Below are 23,321 nucleotides of genomic sequence, written 5' to 3' on the forward strand. Positions count from 1 at the left end.
GCAAAATAATAGTCTTTTTTTATAATGTGATATGTAAAATGTTGGTAAATAATGAAAGCATGCTTCTTAATTAATAGACATAGAAATAAAGAGAAACCATATGATAGCAAAGAGCAATCTCCCAGAGACAAACTAACGTTCATTAAGGCAACTAGTATGATGGTCTGGATTCGGGGTTCTTAATTTCTGTATTCATTGATATTTTATGCCGTATTTCTCTATTCTTTATACTTTTTGACAATTATTCTCTTATCATTACATTTTAACACCATTATTCTAGCTATTTTATTTATTTCTTGGTCCATTGTCTCTATTATTTATATTTTTTGTCCACTATTCTCAATTCCATAATCCCCCATCAACGACCTCTAGTTTTAAAATGTCACCTTATAGTCTTCACAAATAAGCAAAATTAATACCTTATAGGCTCCTAATGACAAACCAATTTAATATCCCAGTTTGAATTGTGAAATTGCGGAAATTTTGAAAATTTGATCAAGCAAAATACATTATCGTCCTCGTGGTTCGTAAAATACTGGCAGATGGATCTTGGTCATCAATTCTAATAATCTTGGATCGACCTTTCTAAACATAAAAGTAATAAAGTTCACGCACCCATATTGATCCGATTGCTAAAGACTTTTGCATCCGTCGACATTATCTTCGATTAAAGTAGTATTGATCTGACAACCGCTGTGCATGTATACTTTAACGACCTTTAAATGAATGACAAATGACAACATTGTCATTTTTTGAATGACAATTAAACTGTGTTGGAAAGATAACATAAATACACTTTCGTTTTTCGTTTTTTGTTTTTGTGAAATCAAAAATGAAAAATGAAAACACTTTCATTTTTCGATTTTAGTTTTTGAGAAATCAAAATTGAAAAATGAAAATACTTTTGTTTTTCGTTTTTTGTTTGTGAAATCAAAAACGAAAAACGAAAACACTTTTGTTTTTCATTTTGGTTTTTAAGAAATCAAAAACGAAAAATGAAAACACTTTCGTTTTTCGTTTCGGGTTTTAAGAAATCAAAAACGAAAAATGAAAACACTTTCGTTTTTCATTTTGGTTTTTATGAAATCAAAAACGAAAAATGAAAACACTTTCGTTTTTTGTTTTTTGTTTTTGATATTTCAAAACGAAAAACGAATGGACGCAGATATACACGGACCTCAGTAGATCATTTTTGTTTATATTCAGCTATGAATTTGTTTTTACATATAAGACAACGATAATAAAAATGATTGAAGCCCGCCTCCGGGTTCGGGATTATCTAGTAGAGTTGAAGACCCTTTCGTGGTCTTGTGATGTTTTCTGCTCGTTGGTCGGATTGTTGTCTTTGATATATTCCCTTTTCCCATTCTAAATTTCATATTAACGAATACGATAGCCAATACACTAATTATTACCCCCTAGCCTTAAGAGTTCAACAAACTAGAAACTTGATAGGCATCGATATACAATACAATCGTGACAATATTTTTATTAAAGAAAGTAAGAACAAGATTAAACATTTATAACAGTATATAAAGCAGTGAATATAGCAATATACAGCATATACTATGGCGGGAAAAACAATACCCTTTAAACTTTCATAAAAAAAAGTTTGGTTATTTACCTTTACAAAACTAGTATGTCATGCTCATGAAGATTATTTTAACAAAGATGTCATTAAATGTAATAAGATATTCTATATTGATCATAACTTATCGTAACATACATTGTATAATCAAATTGCAGAAAGACGACACTCAACACTGAGAAAATGGAGATCAGCTACACCTTTGCTGGAAGAGGGAACTGAACACCGAGGATTAAAACTTAACAAGACAATTTCTGAAAGACAGCGCGGAGAACCGAGGATTGAAGCTTAACTAGAGTAAGGTCAGTGCTGAAAGACGGCACCAAACACTGAGGGTATAAGATCAACTAGACTATAATTGCTGAAGACGGCACCAAACATTGAGGGTATAAGATCAACTAGACTATTGCTGAAAGACGGCACCAAACACTAACGATTGAAAATCAACTAGACAGCACAAAACGTTAAGGATTAAATATCAACTAGACAACTGCTGAAGGACGGCACCAAACACTAACGATTGAAAATCAACTAGACAGCACAAAACGTTAAGGATTAAATATCAACTAGACAACTGCTGAAGGACGGCACCAAACACTAACGATTGAAAATCAACTAGACAGCACAAAACGTTAAGGGTTAAATATCAACTAGACAACTGCTGAAGGACGGCACCAAACACTAACGATTGAAAATCAACTAGACAGCACAAAACGTTAAGGATTAAATATCAACTGGACAACTGCTGAAGGACGGCACCAAACACTAAGGATTAAATATCAACTAGACAATTGCTGAAAGAAGGCACCATACACTAAGGATACCGATTAAAGATAAAGAAGACAAACTGCATGGTTTTAAACAATGTTACTCAAATGCATTCAATTCTATTAATGATTGGAACCGGTGCAGTGGGCATCACAAAAGGTGGATAGATGGTAAAATCTGACAATGTTTTGTTGATTACAAGGCTTGTGTGTTCATACATTCACATATTCTACAGAGTTCTTTTGATAATTATTTTGGGTTGCTACCTCATATTATATATCCACGAAACACAAAAACAATCAAATTAAAAAAAAAAATATATATGTATGAGCATTCATAGCATTTTCATTTTTGTAACATGATCATAATTAATAGAGAAACATAAAATAAAATGTTTAAGCGATGTCCATTGTCCACCAATCATTTTTCACAACAGCACTGGAAATGAAAATATTTAATATAATTATATTTGATATTATATAAATTTATTTGTTCTAGACTTTGTTCTAGAAAATCAAACAACAGCCACCATCATATCTAGTAACTAATTATCTTGTGTTGTCTCTATCATACCAAGGGGGTTATATTAGATAACTATAAACTCCTTGATCATACATATTACCGTAACCTTTTAAGACTAGACGATTTAGAGGTTGAAATGTTATATTGATTGTACAAGAAATATGTTTTTGAAGACAAAATGTTGACAACACGACTTTTATTTGTCTTTTTGAATCTGCTGTCTCATTGATTTGTACTGAAATATTCTTCAGTTTTCAATATTTACATATTCATTATATATCCAATATAATAATCAAAGAACAGATAAACGTATCAAATACAGTTAATTGAGGCTAACGGTACGGCATATACAATTAAATATCTGTTCCTGTTGTTACTATAAACATTTTTCTCTCTGTCGTATACAGCAGATTTTCTCTGGGTTTCAGACTTTCCAATTGTAATTGCAATACAATGATTTGTTTAAGGTGAAGAGAACATTTTAATCTATGTTTCCATGTCATCTGCTGTACCGAGAGCCCAAATCCGTTGTGTTTTATAGTGCATTTATTCTCGATGTTTAAAATGTTAATTCACCTGTTCAAAAGTACACAAAATGTACCACGAACAAGTATATAATTATAAGTATACAGACGATCACCCACAGTTTCTGGTGGGGTTCGAACTGCTTAGTCTTTAGTTTTCTATGTTGTGTCTTCTGTACTATTATTCGTCTGTTTGTCTTTCTATTTTTAGCCATGGCGTTGTCAGTTTATTTTTCAATCTATGAGTTTGACGATCCCTCTGGTATCTTTCGTCCCTCTTTTGGATATAAATATGTTCAAAGACAGATAATTGAAAAATGCAAAAAGCACTAAATACGGATTTTTAGTTTTCCATAGAAGTTATGTATTTTCCCGCAATCCAACAATAAAAGTAATATGTTTATTTCTACGTACCAAACATAACCAAATAAACAACCAAAATGGACAGAAGATAGTGAGGCAGATATTCAGACAGATTTTGTCAGCACACCTGAAATCAAATTACAATAACACAATGATTTAAACTTACAGTAAACATATAAGTAAGTTTTAAATCTCAAATAAAATTTAAATGGAAGTAAATGAATGATTCTAATGCAATTATTTTGTAACAATTTTTCTGATTGGATGACAGCAAGCGTAAAATTCTCTATCTCCTTGTCTGTAACTAAGGAAGCCGACATTTTGAATTTCGGAATGTATTGACATGTTATTTCTACAATAATAAACAATAAACTCACTTCTTGCGCCTAAAAATCTTCTTTTTATCAAATTTTATTACATTCTGAAGCGGCACAGAAGCCAGAAAACGCCCGTTGTTTATGTTTTACGCCGGAAGCATACCTATGACGTCACGTAGTGCAGGGACCAAAGAAGATAACATTTTTTCGCGGATTTTTTTTTAATGAAGATTTTACACTGAAATTATGATTGAAATTTAATTATGAACTTGTTTTGCATTAGAATAGAGATAACTGTATTGTATTTGAAGCTTTGCGGACGTCCATCGGTAGTTTTACTGTCGCAAATACCCGTTTACCTGTCTCCGCTCCGCGTCTCCAGGTAAACTAAATTTGCGACAGTAAAACTACCGATGGACGTCCTTAAAGCTTCAAATACAATACAGTTATCTCTTAATTTTGACATTTTCTTTGGTTTCATGTCAACATTTAAAACACTAATTTTACTTTGCGCATGTTCGACTAAAGGTTCTGCCTGATCGTCTGTTACTATCATAGAACCTACCGTTCTTCATGTTCTTGTAATAATGTAGGTCATGTATGGTCATCAGTTGCTATAAAAATCATAGATCTTACTGTAATTTATGTGCTTGTACTACTATAGGTCCTGACTGGCCATCTGTTACTATCATGTATGGTATCGTTCTTTATGTACTTGTACTGCTGTAGGACCTGACTGCCCATCTGTTACTATCATGGATGGTACTGTTCTTTACGTCCCTGTACTACTGTAGGTTATGACTGGCCATCTGTTACTATCATGGATGGTACCGTTCTTTATGTACTTGTACTGCTGTAGGTCCTGACTGGCCATCTTTTACTATCATGGATGGTACTGTTCTTTACGTCCCTGTACTACTGTAGGTTCTGACTGGCCATCTGTTACTATCATGGATGGTACCGTTCTTTATGTACTTGTACTGCTGTCGCCCCTACCTGACCGTCTGTTACTATCGTGGATCCTACCGTATTTTATGTACTTGTTCTTATGTGGCCATCTGCTACTACCACGAATCTTACTGGTCTTTATGTATTTGCACTACTGTATGTCTTACTTGACTACCTTTTTCTGCAGTGTACCTTACCGTTCCTTATGTACGTTTACTACTATAGTTATGTACGTTTACTAATATAGTTTATATCTGACCATCTTTAACAGTTTTGTACCTCCATGGATCTTACCGTTCTTTATGTACTTGTACTACTGTAGATCCTCCTTGACCCCCGGCTACTACGACGGTGGTTGACTGTTGCTGTTGCTGTTGTGGAGGAGGGTAGTATCCCTGCTGCGGAGGGGGTCCCTGTCCATACTGTGGTGGGGGTGGTCCCTGTCCGTACTGTGGTGGGGGTCCCTGTCCATAAGGCTGAATAGAAAATAAAACACTCATAATACTAACTAAACATCATAATGATGAATAAAAAATAACGATTGTTTAAGACAACACAGAATTAATAATAAAATATAGCTACACGGATGCATTACTCCAAGAGTTGAAAATAGACTATTTTCAGATCCAACAGTGCGATACCCCATTGGAAGCCAAAGTAGTTAAACACCACCCTAGTAGTATTTACAGGTGACTGACTTATACTCTAGAGAGCAAGATGTATCGAATGGTTACCTACTCTGGTACGACATTGTGGTGCAATTTAGAAACCAATTTAAGGTATATTCATGGTATACCGCCATCTTTGATTGTACAATCACAGTACAAAACCGATCTAGTTATTTGCCCATATCTACAAATTTGGAGACGTATTTTCAATTTAATGGTTAGACTTTTTATTTATATAAAGAAAACTTTGTGATTATTGAAATATTCAAAATATTTAAATGAATATAATTTTTGTTTGTTTTTAGAATCATTTTTTCAAATGAGCAATTTAAGGGGAGATAACTCTTTTAGTAAAAAAAATATACTGGAATAATATAGATTTGTTTTAATTTTTACTTGTAGCAAGAAAACAAGTGACACCAATTTTTCTTTTATTTTCTTAAAACATATAATAAACCCTATCTTCTCACAATTTATTTCAAAAATCTATCTCATAGAATTTTTTTATGCACACATATGTGTTTTTTCATGAACTAACCAAATTTTGGCAATTTTCAACGACTCAATGAGTCATAGCTTTAAAAATAGCACCGTGACCCATACTTTTTATTATATTTTTGAAAAAAAGCATAGTAAAATCTTCATTTTGGCAAATTATATGAAAATTCTGTCTCAAAACGTCTATACTTATGATCTACCTGAACTGTTTCATGTTATCTACATACGACAAAGCCATCAGAAAACAGTCCATATTACCAAAACGTTGCACCAGATGTTAGATTGATTTTACTTCTTTAATTAGTTCTTTCTTGACAGAATACTAGAATATTCCTACATAGTTTGCCATGTCTTTATTCGAAAAAATGTATTTAATGTTTTGTTCCTTTTGACAATTAGCTTTGGTTTATATCAGAGATACATTACACAACTCCTGTGCTTTGTTCATTTTTTAACATACACTATAACAATATATCATTTTACCAGACCACGGTTTGCGGAAGTAGTCAAGAAGACAATATTATGTTTTTCAGGGGTTGACAGGATACACGTGATCGTTGTTAGTTTCAACTTCAATATTATTATGCAAGCAGATGTAATAAACAATGATTTCATACATTATTTTTTTTGTTTACACTCTATATAGGGCTTTATTTATGATCTTATTCCAGAGTGCACAATTCTTATTCTACATATTTCACCTTTATCAAAATTAGGAAATCTGTTTGGTCGTCCCATTTTGTTGTAGGGATGTTTAGATTAAGTGTCGAGTTAATATGTATATTATTTTGTGTTGTCTGCGAGAAACAAATCATTTTTCTGATCTAGTAACTAAATTCAAAACCAATATAGATAATGTTAACATATATATTTTATTGAACTGTGTAAATTAATCGGAATGCGAATGACAACATGCACCTACAATTCTTTTGTGTGTTTCCCGTCCCGTTTCGGTAACACATGACATTTGCGCGGGAACTTCTTACATAAACATCGTTTTTGGATTATTGAAACATGTGATTTTTGGAGGTAATGTGATATTATTTATTATTCAATAGTACATAATTTTACGTCAGGTTTGTACACATTAAGTCTCTGGTCAGTGGCGGATCTAGGGGAGGGGGGATTCCGGAGGTTGAACCTCCCTTTTTTGTTGACGATCAATTCATTTGGATAGGGATATCAGTTGGAACTGACCCTTTATCCTGGGTTAGGATCCCCTTTTAAAAATGGCTGAATCTGTCTCAGCTAGTCAAGTCAGAACCGAAACACATTAATGGCAGATCGAGCCATTTTGAAAGGGGGGGTCCAACCATGTCCCCTTTAAATGCATTGATCACCCCACAAAAGGGGCGATTCCAACCGGGAACCCTCCTGCTGGATCCGCCACTGCACACTACTCGGACCTATGTTATTTAGTGAGTGATGCGAAAAAACTCAATTTACATTAGGTCCCCCTTTTTGAAAAATTACTAAATCCGCCTCTGCTTATCCTGGGTGAGGCCCCCCTTTTAAAAAATGGTTGGATCTGTCTCAGTTACTCTAATCTAAACTGAAACACATCAGTGGTGGATCCAGCCATTTTGTGAAAAGGGGGGTCCAACCATGTGCCCATTCAAATGCATTGATCACCCCAAAATAGGGGCGGTTCCCACTGAAAACCCTCCCCTGGATCAGCCACTGCACAATACTTGGACCTATATTAGTTCGTTACATGTAATTACTTAAGTGATGCGAAAACAACTCAATTTACTAATAAACTTCCTTATTAAAGAAACTTATATAAAAGTAAACATGTTCATTATATTTTGCTGTGTGAAATTGCTTATGCGGGAAAGACCCATTACAACCCGACCATAGAGGAGACAACAGCTGAAGGCCACCAATGGGTCTTCAATGCAGGGAGAAGCTCCCACACCCGGAGGCGTCACAACAAACCCGTTCTAGAAATAATTTGTGAATGAAATTGGTAAATACAGTTATTCTTGATCTTCATACAATTTAAGGGCATTTCCAAAAAGTCCTAAATATAATGCTTTATGCATCTGAAAAGGGTTGAAAATAACACTGGAAAATCATCGTTTTTCCTCTAGCATAGTTTGTACGTGCAGTATAGGTGTATTTTAAAGGCACAACAGTGAAGCCGCCGTATAATACTTCAATCGAACCGATTTACTTTTTGAAGGTCAATTACTATACTATATAAAAATATTAATTTTCGCAAACCATTTACATGTAGGTCACGGAAATTCCAAAATATGGCATCAGTAAGGAGAGTTGTACAAATAATGTAAATACACAGAAACCCCCATCCAATTCATCTTTAACTAAAAGTATTCATCATTTTCTATTTTATATGTACTAACAATATTCCATTTTTCTATAATTTGGATTAAAATGTGCAAAAATCTGAGTTAGAATAGGTCGAATGCCCAAAATAAACATTTCCTGATTGGTTGAAGCACTGTGGTGCCGATGTAAAGCATAGCAAGCCTCGATATAAAGCACACGCTTCACAGGAATAATTGAGGAGAGTTTTACAAATAATGTGAATACACAGACCCTCAATCCAATTTCTGTATTGCTAAAAATAATCAAGTGTTCATCATTTTCTGTTTTAATTCTGCTAACAACATTCTATTTTTTCTATAATTCCATTTGAAATATGTGAAACCCCGCAATGAAAATAGGTCGCCTCAATGATGTAAAAGCAACCCAAACAATTTCCGTTAATATGTTAACATCTTCAACTTCGACCCTGGGTTCAAAGGGTTAATAAACCGATTCACAAATAGAGATATCCTTTAGCTCAAGTGAAGTACAGCTGTATACAGGCAACTTCGTTAACAAAAATATATACACACTTTATCAGTAATATATTGTCATGCTTCTGCATATCCAGGTTTTTTTGTATGCTGAACTTCAGTCAAATTCAATTCTATACAAACTTTATTACATAAAGCAATAGGAGTAAGAATATTTTTTGCACCAATTTAACCGTGACCAGGCCAAAATAAAAATATGGTTTGTTTCCCCTCGCCCGACCGACTCAGAGAAATCCCGCCGACTCAAAAGTTTTTATTCCGTTTTTTTGCAACATTTTTTTTTTATTTCCGGAAATTTTTCGGGGTTGTTTCCGGTGCCGATGATCATTTTATGGTGACCAAAAATCAGCGGTATTGTATTATTTTGTACACATTCCGATCACGTGATCGACTGGTTTATTTATCCGAGAGATCGTTAATTCACCCAACGATGTCAAATATCGTAGGGACCAGTTCAATAAATGATCAAAATGGCGCCATTTGCAAAACTTTTACTGCCAAATTAACATTTCCTTCCTCCAATTTTTCGCTTTTAAAAGATACCGAAACTTAAAAAAGGAATGGACAGAGACATTTAATGAATGTCTCAGGTGCTGAAAAGTTCATTTCTAAAAAATAGAAGGGAAGTGTTACCCCCTTCTCTGACCAGCTGACACCGGGTCTCGACCATTGATTGAACCATCTATGACTATATCATTACTTTTTCGCGTTTACTACCGAACTGTCAAACCTGCATTGTTTGAAGGAGGCAACCCTGTTATCAAGGGATTCATTATAAGCCCGTATATTACAATTACTTGTCCATCCGTGGCTCTTTTTCAAATGGATAAGGGAATAAGACAAAACGAAAATTTTGTGTAGATATATATGAAATATCGATATTTGTCAACCAATCATCAATATATATTGTTTAAATATTGCTTTTAATTTAATGTAAACAGAGGATGGCTTGGATTAGGAATAGTATTTAATGCTTAAAAGGCCACAAATGTAAACAGGAAGTTATGTCAGCCAGTAAGGGAGATAATTTGGGAGGGAAAGACCTAAAAGAAGTAGTGTCAAATCTTGAAAAAACAAAAAGAAAATGTACAACACTACCTTATTGAATGTGACCTGTATTCAGATGCCAGAGACAAATTATTTCATCAAATATACTTCATAACAGGACAAATTCCAACAGATCTAGATAATTTATTAACAATCAATTTGCCAAATGCAGAAAATATCAATCAACTATTAGCGGAGTACATAGAGGAAACAAACCGTTTTAGTGGATAATTTAATACAAATTTCTTTAAATTTTTTATATTTTTAATTTTTCATGCCATTTCAATAACCTAATAAACCATTTTTTAAATTTATTTCACTTCATACAATTATTCTATAATATTTTTAAAGCGCCACCTACAATATATAAGTACAAAGGAGAAACTACATTTGTGATAATTATTTTACAAGAGAGGATAATTTACAAGAGAAATTACTCTGTCATCACGACAAAGATTGAAGATTGAAGAACTTATCTGGTGGCACGTATTCAATTGTTTTAATATAGAATTATCAAACACAACCTCTAAAAATCAATAACAAACCAACTGCGTGACGCGACAAAGTTACTGAGAATTGTGGAAAATCACGCGCTTACCACAGCGCTATCCAAAAATCCTGGGGAGAACACTGGAATCTGTTTCTCAAATGTAGACAATATGCATCTTTTCCAATGATCTCCAAAAAGATGTTTTCTTTCTATGTAAAGACATTGGGCATGGTTGTCGTTGTTTTAGATGTCACATTAAGAAATTCAGAGGAAAGCAAGAAAATTTGATTTTTATTAATATTGGTGATTTCCTCAATGTCAGAAGCAAAATCTTGAGTCCTGAGCTGTCAGAGGGTAAATTGTTTGATGGAACATTCTTCAGGTTGAACAACTACAGTACATGCATATATATATTTAAAACAGTTTGCTACTTAGTAGTCAGACTCACTGTCAAAGAGGGAAAAAAATCACAGTCATGAACAATTCTAAAATACAAATCCAAATAAAATCAAATAAAATTAATGTCAAGTTGACACCCGACACAGAGAGCTACAAACATTTAGACAATTTAACACGTACATTTAAGTTGCTACAGATGGCTATATATGCCAGACATACACATAATCGATTTGTTTTGCTCTGTTGGATATTAAAAAAAATATCAAGATAAAAAAAAAAAAAAAAAAAACCTACCTACCTACTCACCTACAAAAATGTGGGTAGGGGTTTGGGGAAACATACATTCTTTTAATTGTGGCCCCAGCATCATCGTCAGTATCAAAATTGTTTATCGTAATCATTGTGAAATTTCACTGACATAGGGTTTATTAATATAGAGTAATTTTGGTAAGTATGGCTTATTTATGTTAAAGTTCTCCAGATGTGCTTCTCTAGACATCTTTGACAGTCAGTTTAATCCCATTTATCTCAATATTATCCCCGATGACAGAAATGTCAACCCGACCTATTCATGTCAAAAGTGAAAATCTAATTTTTTGATGAACTAATTTCTTCTAAAAATAAACATGCATTATTTCTGTATTATTTGATAACCAATCACATTTGCGTTGCATGATAATGGGTACTGTTTGAGCGAACTGTCTAGTGTACTGCAAGATCGATGCAAATTGTGACGTCAGTGAGTGATCACGTGACATTATTATTTGTAAACAAACCAGCTCCTCATGTAACACGTGTCTCAGTCTGAACTATACATTCAAAGTGCAATCAATCTTTCAATCGCTATTTTATGATATTTTTGTGTCTGTTTTTTGGTTTGCATATCAGTAGTCGAAGTAAACTCGAGGTTATATATAAAATTATTTGTCTCTTTTCGTCTGTAGTACATGCGTTTGAGGTCCGGTTTAATTTGTACGCATGAAATCTCTAGTCTAAAATAGCTAGTGATAGAACCTTGACCAGATAAGCAACTGTCTAGGGCCAAGTAAGGAAGGTGGAAAAAAAACAGTGTTGGTACTATTACGCAGAACCATAAACAGATGCATAGACAGACCCAGGGGGTGGCAGTGGCGGATCCAGAACTTTTCATAAGGTGGGGCCCACTCCAGTCATGCTTCAGTGATTCCCTATATAATCAACAAAATTTTTCCAACGAAAAGGGGGGGGGGGGGGGAGGGGTCTGCCCCCTAGATCCTCCTATTGGTGGGAAAAATTTAGTTGATTATATAGGAAATCATCAAAGCTTGACAGGAGTGGGCAGCCCTTTGGAAAGTCAGAGGCCACCCCTTTATGAAAAGTGCTGAATTGCCACTGAGATTTGCAAGTTTTCTTTGTAAAGATACCTTAAAATATCAACAACTCTGACTGAGTACACAATTTGATTCATTTTAGCTCATTAGCTAGGCTCACTCGCTAAAAATATTCATTGTGGCTCACTGGCAAATATCTTACGATACTCATGTGTAGAAATACTGATAATCTATACATGTGTGTGAGGAGTAGTTAGCTTAAATATAGCTAAATTTGGAAAATTTGAAAATGACTTGGGGAATGAAGATGTAGTAAAGACCGAATATCAGTTTTGGTCTTATATATGTAGTACTTTAAAATTTTAGTCTTGCATGTATATATGTGTACAAATACGTCACTGTTTCAGTGGCAATGGTAAATAGACACTGAAAAGTCTTGGATAACATTTTATAGTTTTGAATGTTTCTTCATCAGTTGACTTAAATTAGGTGGAGCCAGGAGGTGTGTTCTTATTTCCAACAGAGGAGCGCTCAACCTATATCAATTTGTGCATGAAGCAAATTGATAGTTGCTAGATACTGAATGATTATACCACAAGAAAGTTTTAACCTGTGCATACTTAAAATACGATAAAAAAAAAAACATGTCTTTTTCAGGACTTCTGATCCAACCATGTAGTATGGCATTTTATTGAGATATGGTTTTGGTCAATGGATGTTTATGAAGAACCTGCAGTACAAAGTATATCACTGGATTTAGCTCTTTGTCTAAGTGTATTATTAAAGTACTTTGCTTTGAGCTCAGTTCATTGTTATGCAATTCATTCTTTGTGAAATAAAGATTTGACAGACAACTCTCATGTACAAGGATTTGTCAAAGTAGTATCACCTCTTTCTTCAATGTAAGTAATAGGGAGATAAAAGGCATATATCGATTTGAACCAAACCATTATATGTCCTTTGACCAAATTTTATAAAAAGAACAAATTTACCCGACAATGCTACTCCCGCTACTAGCAATATGATGCTAGGTTGTTTTAATGCATCTGTACTGCCTACTGATGACTTGGTCCTGAGTGTAAATGGTCATTCGATTATGTTTAAAAAAAAATTTAAGGCCTATCTGGCCTAATTGATTTCTAAAACTATGTTTCATTGTACATGTTCAACATTTTTCATTGTACATGTTCAACATTTTTCATTCAATTGTTTATTTCTAATAAATTTGTGTGAATTAACATTGTAACAGTAAATGTTAATTACTACACTTTCATACCACAACAAATACTGTACATGTATTTGTGGTACATGTATCACTTATATTTGTATCTATATAACAAACAAAAATGAAAAGAGAATAATTTTGCAATACCTTTTGAATACTATAACTTTTTAGATATTTAGACATATTAAGACTAATCAAGTAGATGTTGATAATATCCACTTGACATGCTTGAAATTCTATTAGATTACTTTTGGAGCAGTTTTGAGTCTTTAAAGCATGCTCAAAAAAGTTCTTTTGGTGAAATCATTTTCATATTTGTCAATTTTTTTTTGCTTCGACCAGCTTTGGAGGAAATATTATTAAAGAATTGATAAAAATCAGCACAGAAGTTTACTTCCTATCTCATCTAGCCCTAGCATCTTGTCAGGCATTGTCATTACTAAAAACCAATAAATGTATTCTAATCTGAGGAACAATTCGACCTTTTAACAATTTTTTTTACTAATGATACTGACGATCTTCCACAAAGTAATATAAATAGAACCATACAAATAGTAAGCAAATACATATAAAAAAAGATGTGGTATGATTGCCAATGAGATAATGCTCCACAAGAGACCAAAATGACACAGAAATTAACAACTACAGGTCACCGTAAGGCCATCAACAGTGAGCAAAGCCAATTCCGCATAATCATCTATAAAAGGCCCTGAAATGACAATTTAAAACAATTTAAACAGGAAGACTAACAGCCTTATTTATGTACAAAAAATAAATGAAAACGAATATGTAACACATAAACAAACGACAACCACTGAATTACAGGCTCCTTATATCATGTTCTCAAATCTAGATATCATCTCCCATTTACAAAAAAAAAACACATGAAAATATGAACCTAGAAAAATGTATTATGTGTTGCTCTCCTAGCTACAAAATGTATCCAAAATCAAAGATGTGGAACATATTCTATCATAATCATTTGGTAACTAATGCAATTAATGTCTCTTCCATGCCCGTCTTGAACATAAATACTAAATAATAAATAAACAACACTCCTAATGCTCAGATTGTTTGTCATCGTGCAACACAACTAATAACACCATATAGGAAAAACATAGAACTCCTTTTGTCATAAGACACTGTCAAACATCCAACCATACTATCCACACTCATATGTGTCCACACTTGTTTCTAATCACAAAATGGTGTTTTTTCCTGTATAATCCATACAAAATGTGTCATTTTGTCACGTCCTATAGCTTGAGAAAATGCGCGATGACCTATCATTTTTTTTATATTTTTCAACAGATATCAATAGATACTATGTTTTGGCAAAGTATGAACGGTTACAATCCACTTCTCTTCACTCATCTCCTGGAGAGGAGGGAAGTGGATCGTAACCCTTGGCTAGCGAAGATGGGGTTAAGGAGTTTTCCCGTGTTATTTTCTTTACCTTTCTTACAAAAATCTGGAATATAATTCAAAACTCACAAGTCGAAGAGATAAATTTCAGCAGTAATACACAAACTCATAAATCATAAATATGCTTTGAAGAAAAATACGAGATCATTAAATATTTGTTTAGAATCAGTATATACAGTTAATGTTTTTAATTTTGATCTGGGTTTTTTTTTCATGAGGGCATGCATTGCGCGGGTGATACGATGCTTTTTGTCCGCAATTTGCTTTTTGTCCGCTTTTGCTTTTTGTCCGATAATTTTGCAAACACTAGGTGCATCATTTACGTGCACTGCATGTGACAAAGGGTAGCATTCTTAACATTTTATATTACGTTTTATTTAATTTGTTTAATAGTTTATTATTATTTGGCAAAGCAATAACATTAACAGCAGAAATTAAATTTTGTAGTATTTTTTTTTTACTTTTATGCTAATGGTTTGACATGATACATTATTAATTCACATTTAATACCGTTAAAATAGTTTCTGATTTTTATACATGATATGATATCAATATTTTTACGACTTCGCCATTTTTTCTCCACATAAATTGGAGTTCTCGTATTTTTACGATTACATTTAAATTAACATTTGTAAAAAATGAAACCACGGTTCCATATTATATCATATATCGTAACTAAAGCTTCCATCGTCAAATTGACTACAAATATTATTAAAGATGAAAAATCCTGATAAAATCCTGATATCATAAATGTGTCTGAGGGCAAACTGCATTTGACCAATTAAATTTATAGCCGTTTGATGACCATTTGTTAGCGTGAAGTGGCAAATCAGCCTCACAATCTAATGTCTCACCATAACCTGTGGCTATTTTGTTCCGGATTGACATAATTATTAGGTAAATCCTCGTTAATAGGTATATTCATGTAAGACTCATATAATTATATTTGTATAATACGAGTCTGATAATAATAAAAATAATGATTATGGAATTAATAATAATATTAAATGTAATAATGAAAAATTATTTGTTTTTATAAGTTATCTAAACCGTTACCTTCTATATTTACATATAAGCTGACACATTCTTTAAAGACAACAATTATACATAAACAAGAGAATGTTAGATGAGCAAAAAATACTGAAGCCGAGGAGGTTGCATAGATGTTTACATGATCGAGCGCGTCTATTCACAATATATATATGCATATTTTTGTTTAGGGGCCAGCCGAGGCACGCCTCATGTATGGTGCGGGATTTTCTCGCTGTATTGGAGACCCATTGGTGACCTTCGACTATGTTCTTCTCTTTGATTGGGTTGTTGTTTTTCAAGTTGACACATTCCCCATTTCCATTCTCAATTTATCCACAACTCGAAGAAAAAAAAAACATATAAAAAGTCTTCATTGTTTTAATGAAACAAGGAACTGGAATTCAATTTCAACTTTAAATAAATGAACTTTATGGGGGAAAGTCACAGATAAATGAAAAAGATTGATGAAAAAAGGGGATGGTGGATTTTAGATATCAAGTTTGATCTAGAATATATTTTGGAAAACATTTGTATTTACAATGTGATAGCATAATTTATACGATGGCTTTAAATAACATTTGTACACATCTATTTAAAATTTACAAAATGTATACGGTAATTTCAATATAATTAAGAATGACCAAGGGGAATGTGTCAAAGAGTCAACAACCCGACCTAATGGTAGAAAACAGCCCTTGCAAGTTCATCAATGGGTCTTCATTGGGCCTTCGGAGACAGGTTTAAGTTGTCCCCTAAACAAAAATGCGTAAATATTTCAAGCGATATATAACAACTACAGGTGATTATACTGCCTTTCTGTGAAGTCTTGGTTAATCATGTTGCCCCTTGGTGGAACCAGAGACATATATACACATATATGTCTCTGGTGGAACATAGGCCACTAACGATATTTCTCCACCTTGTTTTGTTGTTTGCTAGCCTCTCCACAACATTCCACGTGTACCCTTATTTCTCCATCTTGGCTCAAACGTTCCTTCTCCAGGTGTATGTTGGTCTGCCCCTGTTCCACTGTAAGGTTGGCCTTGTAATGTTGTTCCACTGTCTCTTTTTTAACTCAACAACTGGAGATTGGTTGGCCTTTTCCCACATATCTTGATTTGATATCTTCTCAGTCAATCTGATGTTAAAAATGCGCCTGCGAAAGTTGTTGATGAAGACTTAAAGTTTTTGAAGCAGGTTTTTTTTTTCTCCAAGTCTCAGCTCCATATAAACGTATTGTTTTTATTACATTGGAATTGAACAATCGTATTTTGTTCTTGAGAGTGATGTTTCTTGCTTTCTAATCTCCTTTATAAATTTTACGAAAAAAAGTTTCTATCTCAAGCAAATAGGATTAGTTTTTCTGTGTGTGTTCTTTTTACACTTGTCGCACTATATTTATTTATAAATCTCTGTAAGCCAAACTAGAGTAAACAAGTTGAATGTTAGAAGTCAGCTAGGGATGGATAGAAAAGGGTGGGATTAAAAAAAGCCATGTGGAAATCTTTATGAATAATCCTGTATTCATTCAGCATATCATATTAACATTTCAACTTGCTTACTCTGTTTTTGCAAGTGATAAGAAAAAGATTTTTGCATGTACACTATATTTTTTAGGTCAAAGTTATACTGTAAGATTTTTTAATGTTGGTTTCACAATTCATTCTCATTTTCATTCTTATTATCCACGTTTATTATTTTCCAACGAAATTGTTTTATTGACATCTATGGCTCTTACTGTAGATGCATAACAAACGAACTTTGACTAAAGTAATAGCTTAAGCGGTTATGAACTGAGAGCAAATACAAAGCGACAAAAAAAATCTTCATGAAACCAAAGGGCTGACGATGTTAACTTACATAGGACAGTTACGGCTTCTTTTTCATAAGCTTTAAAAGTAACCGCATAACAAAATGTATAAGTAAACAAAATGAGACAACTTATTACCTGATTAATACTAAAAACAAGATTTAACAATGGCCATTAAAATTGAGAACACAGGGAATGAAATACGATTCAAAATATTTCATTGCAAAACTTTTGTAGAAAAGGATGGTATATCACGTTTTATGCTTCCTTATAAAAGCGGACAAAGTTGTTCATTCTAAACGATATCTTATTGATTGAACAACAAATAGAATTTGATAGATGGAATAAATTTATTTGAAAGTGATGTATCATTTTTCAATTGATTTGTGTAAAATAGGTTTGGTTTCGCATAGAGAACATTCTAAACACCTAATTCTACGGTTAAATACTCTCGAATCTATAAAATACCGTCACAATTATATTGCCATTTTGAAACATTAAATATTTATCCCTACCCCTCTGGGGACCGGTGTTGAAGGGGATGGGTCGATTCGCGTGAGGTAAACTCTCTTACCACGAAATACTAATAATAAACTTGCGCTTTCAATATGTCGATGGCTATGAATTATTAAGGGATTTGATTGGCTGAGCGTATCCTTTCAAATTACCCTACTATTGAAATTGTCGTTATCTACCCATCATGGCAACATAAATTCTCGGTAAAATTACTTAAGTAGTCAATTAAAATTTGTACAAAATTAATGAATTCTAACTGACGAGTATGCTTGATTTTCGATTTATCCCGTGGGACCTGAGTTTGATGTGAAATATATACCAGGAAGTACCATCCCCGTGAAACGACATCAGACTGGTTCCTTTTTTTTACCGAATACAATTATGTATATGTAAGGCTATTGTTTAATTTCTAGAGTTAATTTTTAAAAACAGACTATGAATCAATAAAAAGAATTAATAAGTGCCCCATTTTTTCTTCTAAGAATTAATAATTCCCCTTCTTTTTCTTCAAAGAACTAATAAGTGCCCCGTTTTTTCTTCTTCAGATAACTGTTACACTACAATAAGCCGAAAAAGCAGTAAACCATGATAGGAAAAAAAAACCCCCAAAACTATTGTATATTTGTTATGCAAACGACTACCTATATGCATCTTCGTTCGTCATAGAATAAATGTTTAATCCATATACTTCAATAAAATATATTTGCCAAAAGTAGTACTGTTTCATGGAATATGAATTCATGAGATGTCACGACTTCCAAAACGTTTCAAGTTCTTCTTCTTTACTATGGTAAATCATGTTTTTAATGATATACTTAATAAATGATTAACTGGGTTGCGTTCAATATTGTAGCAGCTACATAGTGCTATGTAGTTGGGTTTTTTTTTTTTGGTCTATTGAACGAGTAGCTAGCCTTCCTGCTATCAATATCTATGTAGCAGCTAGTCTATAGCTACACGTTCAATAGTCAAAATGTACGTAGCGCTGTGTAGCAGCTACGATATTTATTGAACGCGGCCCAGCTAGGCTAGCTACACGTGCAATAGACAGTTATTTAGTCTGTATCTACGTAGCCCTATGTATATAGCCGCAACAATATTGAACGCAATCCCGTACTGAGTATCGGATCCTGCATGTTAAGCGAATATTTGCGACCGTCAACTCCATATTTACACCGACAGAGCTTCACAATACATTCGTGTGGTTCGTGTTGTTTATTCTTTAGTTTTCTATGTTGTGTCGTGTGTGCTGTTGTTTGTTTGTCCTTTTCATTTTTAGCCATGGCGTTGTCAGTTTGTTTTAGATTTATGAGTTTGACTGTCCCTTTGGTATCTTTCGTCCCTCTTTTACTATAATTTTCTTTATATTCTATTGCAACATTCTAAAAAATGAAACATTTGAAACACACCGGAAACGTTACCGCTCTGTGCGGTGTTGTTGTCAAGGATTGCGACTGAGTCGGTCACATTTAACTAAGATGTATATTAGCAGAGTTTTCAATTTTTAAAAACACATGTTCCCTTGAAATATTTAATCCTAAAACTATATTGACTAATAAGTGCATTTGAAAAGAATACGTATAATTACTTTTGGTTTCAAGTTCTGGATACACTTTCGTTTAAAATATTTAGCTTTTAACTTAAAGTATTTGACTAATAGATTTAATTCTATTCTGAGAAATTTTATCAGTTACATGACTTGTATGTGTTATTAAGTAATCAAGGGATAGTATTGATTATGCTATATTCAATGTCGAATATATCTGTAAAAGTTTGTTATCCTGTTGATTAAATGTTTTAGATGTTTCCATAGCGTTGGAATATCCAAAAGTACTATGGACCCAAGTATGATTACAAGAAATGCAGCTCCAACATATCCAATTGACTTGGCAACTTGTAATATTAACAAATTTATAATCATATTGATACATATGTACATAATATTTTTTATATATATTAAAAAAATATATTCATAGCCCTTATAAATCAAAACTACAGCCGAACTAACATATTTTAGGAATGAGAGCTATACATGAGGGATATACTTTCCTTACTTTCATGTGTTCTCAAGACTTTAATATCTACAAGACAACAATATATCCGTATTTGCATTCCAGTACCAAAGTATAAGTTTATGGGCGTACATACAACAGTAAGTTTTACAGCCATAGAAAACAAACAGGGGGAAATCATTTATATAATGGGAAATACTAAGAGTATCGTTAAAATCAAATTTCAATAAAGAAGGGTATTTAAACTTTAACTTACTTTTCGTCGTGATTAAATTTAAATTCATAGCTATTTAGCTTACAAGTTATTCCATTTAAAATGCTTTTCATATTGCAGTGTGATCGATAACTCCATAGTTGATCAAGTTTTGCAGAAATGTGACACTCACAATCAGAAAGATACCATATTACATGAGTTTTCTTAGTAGTGACACTGTCCTCCAAGACGCGTTTCTGACCTTGAACCGACCTCTCCTAATTATGTCTGCTTAATAGCAACAAATATCAAATTTTAAAACGTGTGTACCACTCAGCCAAACAATAAACCGACGAACGCGCATACTAGAAGATAGTTTACTATCTTGCATTATATAGTTTCTAAAAATTAAAAAAGGAATGAAAATAAAGCAGGAAGAAACTTTGAAAAAGGAATATAAAAAATTGATTTGATAATTTTAGCAGTTTTATCATATTTTTTTCGCTAATTTTATGATTGAAAAAATCGATTCATAATTCATCATAATTTAAAACCGCATCTATTTCGGAAAATAACATCAAATAATTGCAATAGGTAAAGCAGTCAAAAAATATAGGAACATGTGTAATCGAAGGGATAGAAATTAACTTTAAAATTGGTTTTTATTATCACAAAGCATGTTAACTTTTTATAAGAAGTTTTTTATGGAGACAACATGTAATAAAAAGTGATGTTACGATATATGACTATTTTTGTCTATGTTGTGTCCATAGCTATATAGCTTAAGTGATGATTTCAATTTTAACTGCCACTGGACGTTAAGCAACCAACAATAAATCAATCAATTTTAACTAATAGACAACATAATATTTATTAAGACTACACTTGTACTATTTCAATAAATGGTTATAGCAATTTACAAATTGAACGAACTAATACGAAATATAAAATTTAATGATAGAGAAAAATAATATTTATAGTTGTACACTACAATACAACAAAGTGTCCGCTCCAGCTTAAAACCTTCACGTTTAATAAAGAAATCATTATATAAACATTTTGCAGTTATTCCAGTTATTTATTTTCTTTTTTCAAATAAACTTTTACATTGTTACGTATCGGAATCAAAACTTGAACTTACCGCTGCCATTTTGTTGTTAAAGAGTGATACGAGGTTGAAAAAGATTAAAACGAGAGCGCCAATTCGAACAAGCGGAGACAGGTTTCACTGTTTTCTGTAAATTGAATGACCTACTTTCATGAAATAGTTTCAGTTACGTGGAAATTTCTTTGTATGATTATAGCCTTTGAAATGTTATCAAATCTCTTAAAAAAGGCGTGTCTGTTCTATGTTTAATATTCATGTATAGGTGTAAGCGCATTTATCTAAACTGCAAATTTAATCACCATGCATGTCGTCTACTTCATGTAAATTGTGCAGATTAGAATAATCTAATAACCTATTTTGATATTAATTTTGTTCAGTTCTTACAATATATATGTGTAAAAAATGATTCTTTAAACGAGAAGGTTTTTTGTCAGATAGGACACTACATTGGGCCATTCCAGTTAATTTCTGACAGATGGGGATGGATGGGGAGATTTTTTTTTATACGTATCAGAAAAAAACATCATGAAAAACTACCTATCAGATATAAAAAATTCAGACCTATCAGATGAAGAGTTCCTGTTCATGTTGGGTGGATGGGCTTTCGTGGAAAAAAATTACCCATCAGAATATTTTACTGCAAGGATTGTACCCATCAGAATTTTAAAAACAATACCAGATAATGCATGATACGAAACTGTCTACATTTCAAAGCACCTATCAGATCTGACATAGGCATTTTTGTTACTCCTAAGATGTAATCATTTTTAATTATTTACTGCTACCAAGACCCTCAGAAGTGTTTTGCGTATAAGTGTACCTGTCAGATGAAAAAACCCAAAATTTCACCCCTAAGATGTAAAACTTTCACACCCCTCAGAAAGGACCATCCATCCCCCTTTAGCAGATATTAACTGGAATGGCCCATTTCAACCACTACGAATCAACAAATTATAATCCTGGTAACTTTGATAACTATTTACACCACTTGCTCGATGCCACTGCTGGTGGGCGTTTCGTCCCAGGGGGTATCACCAGCCCTGTTGTCAGCACTTCGGTGTTGACATGAATATCAATTATATATGGTCATTTTTATAAATTTCCTGTTACAAAACTTCAATTTGTCGAAATACTATTGCTTTACTAATCAGAGGAAAAGATAACCTAAGCCGTATTTGGCATAACTTTTTGGAATTTTTAGTCCTCAATGCTCTTCAACTTTGTACTTGTTTTGCTTTATAACTATTTGATCTGAACGTCACTGATGAATCTTATGTAGACGAAACGCGCGTCTGGCGTATTTTAAAATTATAACCCTGGTAACTTTGATAACTATGTACACCACTGGGTCGATGCCACTGCTGGTGGACGTTTCGTTCCAGGGGGTATCACCAGCCCTGTAGTCAGCACTTCGGTGTTGACATGAATATCAATTATATGGTCATTTTTATAAATTTCCTGTTACAAGACTTTCAATTTGTCGAAAAACAAAGGTTTTTCTTATACAAGGAATAGATTACCTCAGCCGTATTTGGCACAGCTTTTTGGAATTTGAGTCCTCAATGCTCAGGCTTCAACTTTGTACTTGTTTTGCTTTATAACTATTTTGATCTGAGCGTCACTGATGAGTCTTATGTAGACGAAACGCGCGTCTGGCGTATTAAATTATAACCCTGGTAACTTTGATAACTATTTACACCACTGGGTCGATGCCACTGCTGGTGGACGTTTCG

At 33.2% G+C, this 23,321-nt stretch overlaps 1 protein-coding gene across 1 annotated transcript; it reads right to left on the bottom strand.

Moving 5' to 3' along the window:
* Positions 1-1,473: 1,473 nt before the first annotated feature.
* Positions 1,474-21,772, bottom strand: LOC139517875 (trithorax group protein osa-like). The gene is made up of 4 exons (XM_071309363.1): positions 21,622-21,772; positions 5,325-5,506; positions 3,817-3,892; positions 1,474-2,794 (listed from the first exon to the last, which is right to left on the bottom strand). The coding sequence occupies exons 1-4, from the start codon at positions 21,628-21,630 to the stop codon at positions 2,777-2,779; spliced, it is 285 nt and encodes a 94-aa protein (XP_071165464.1). The 5' UTR covers positions 21,631-21,772; the 3' UTR covers positions 1,474-2,776.
* Positions 21,773-23,321: the final 1,549 nt, after the last annotated feature.

The sequence above is a fragment of the Mytilus edulis genome, chromosome 3 (assembly GCF_963676685.1).
Source record: "Mytilus edulis chromosome 3, xbMytEdul2.2, whole genome shotgun sequence".
NCBI classification, from domain to species: Eukaryota; Metazoa; Mollusca; class Bivalvia; order Mytilida; family Mytilidae; genus Mytilus; species Mytilus edulis.

Coding starts and splice junctions, on each gene's coding strand:
- LOC139517875 (XM_071309363.1), bottom strand. Junction 3,893..5,324: donor GTACAAGTACATAAAGAACG/GTAAGATCCATG, acceptor ATTTGATTTCAG/GTGTGCTGACAAAATCTGTC.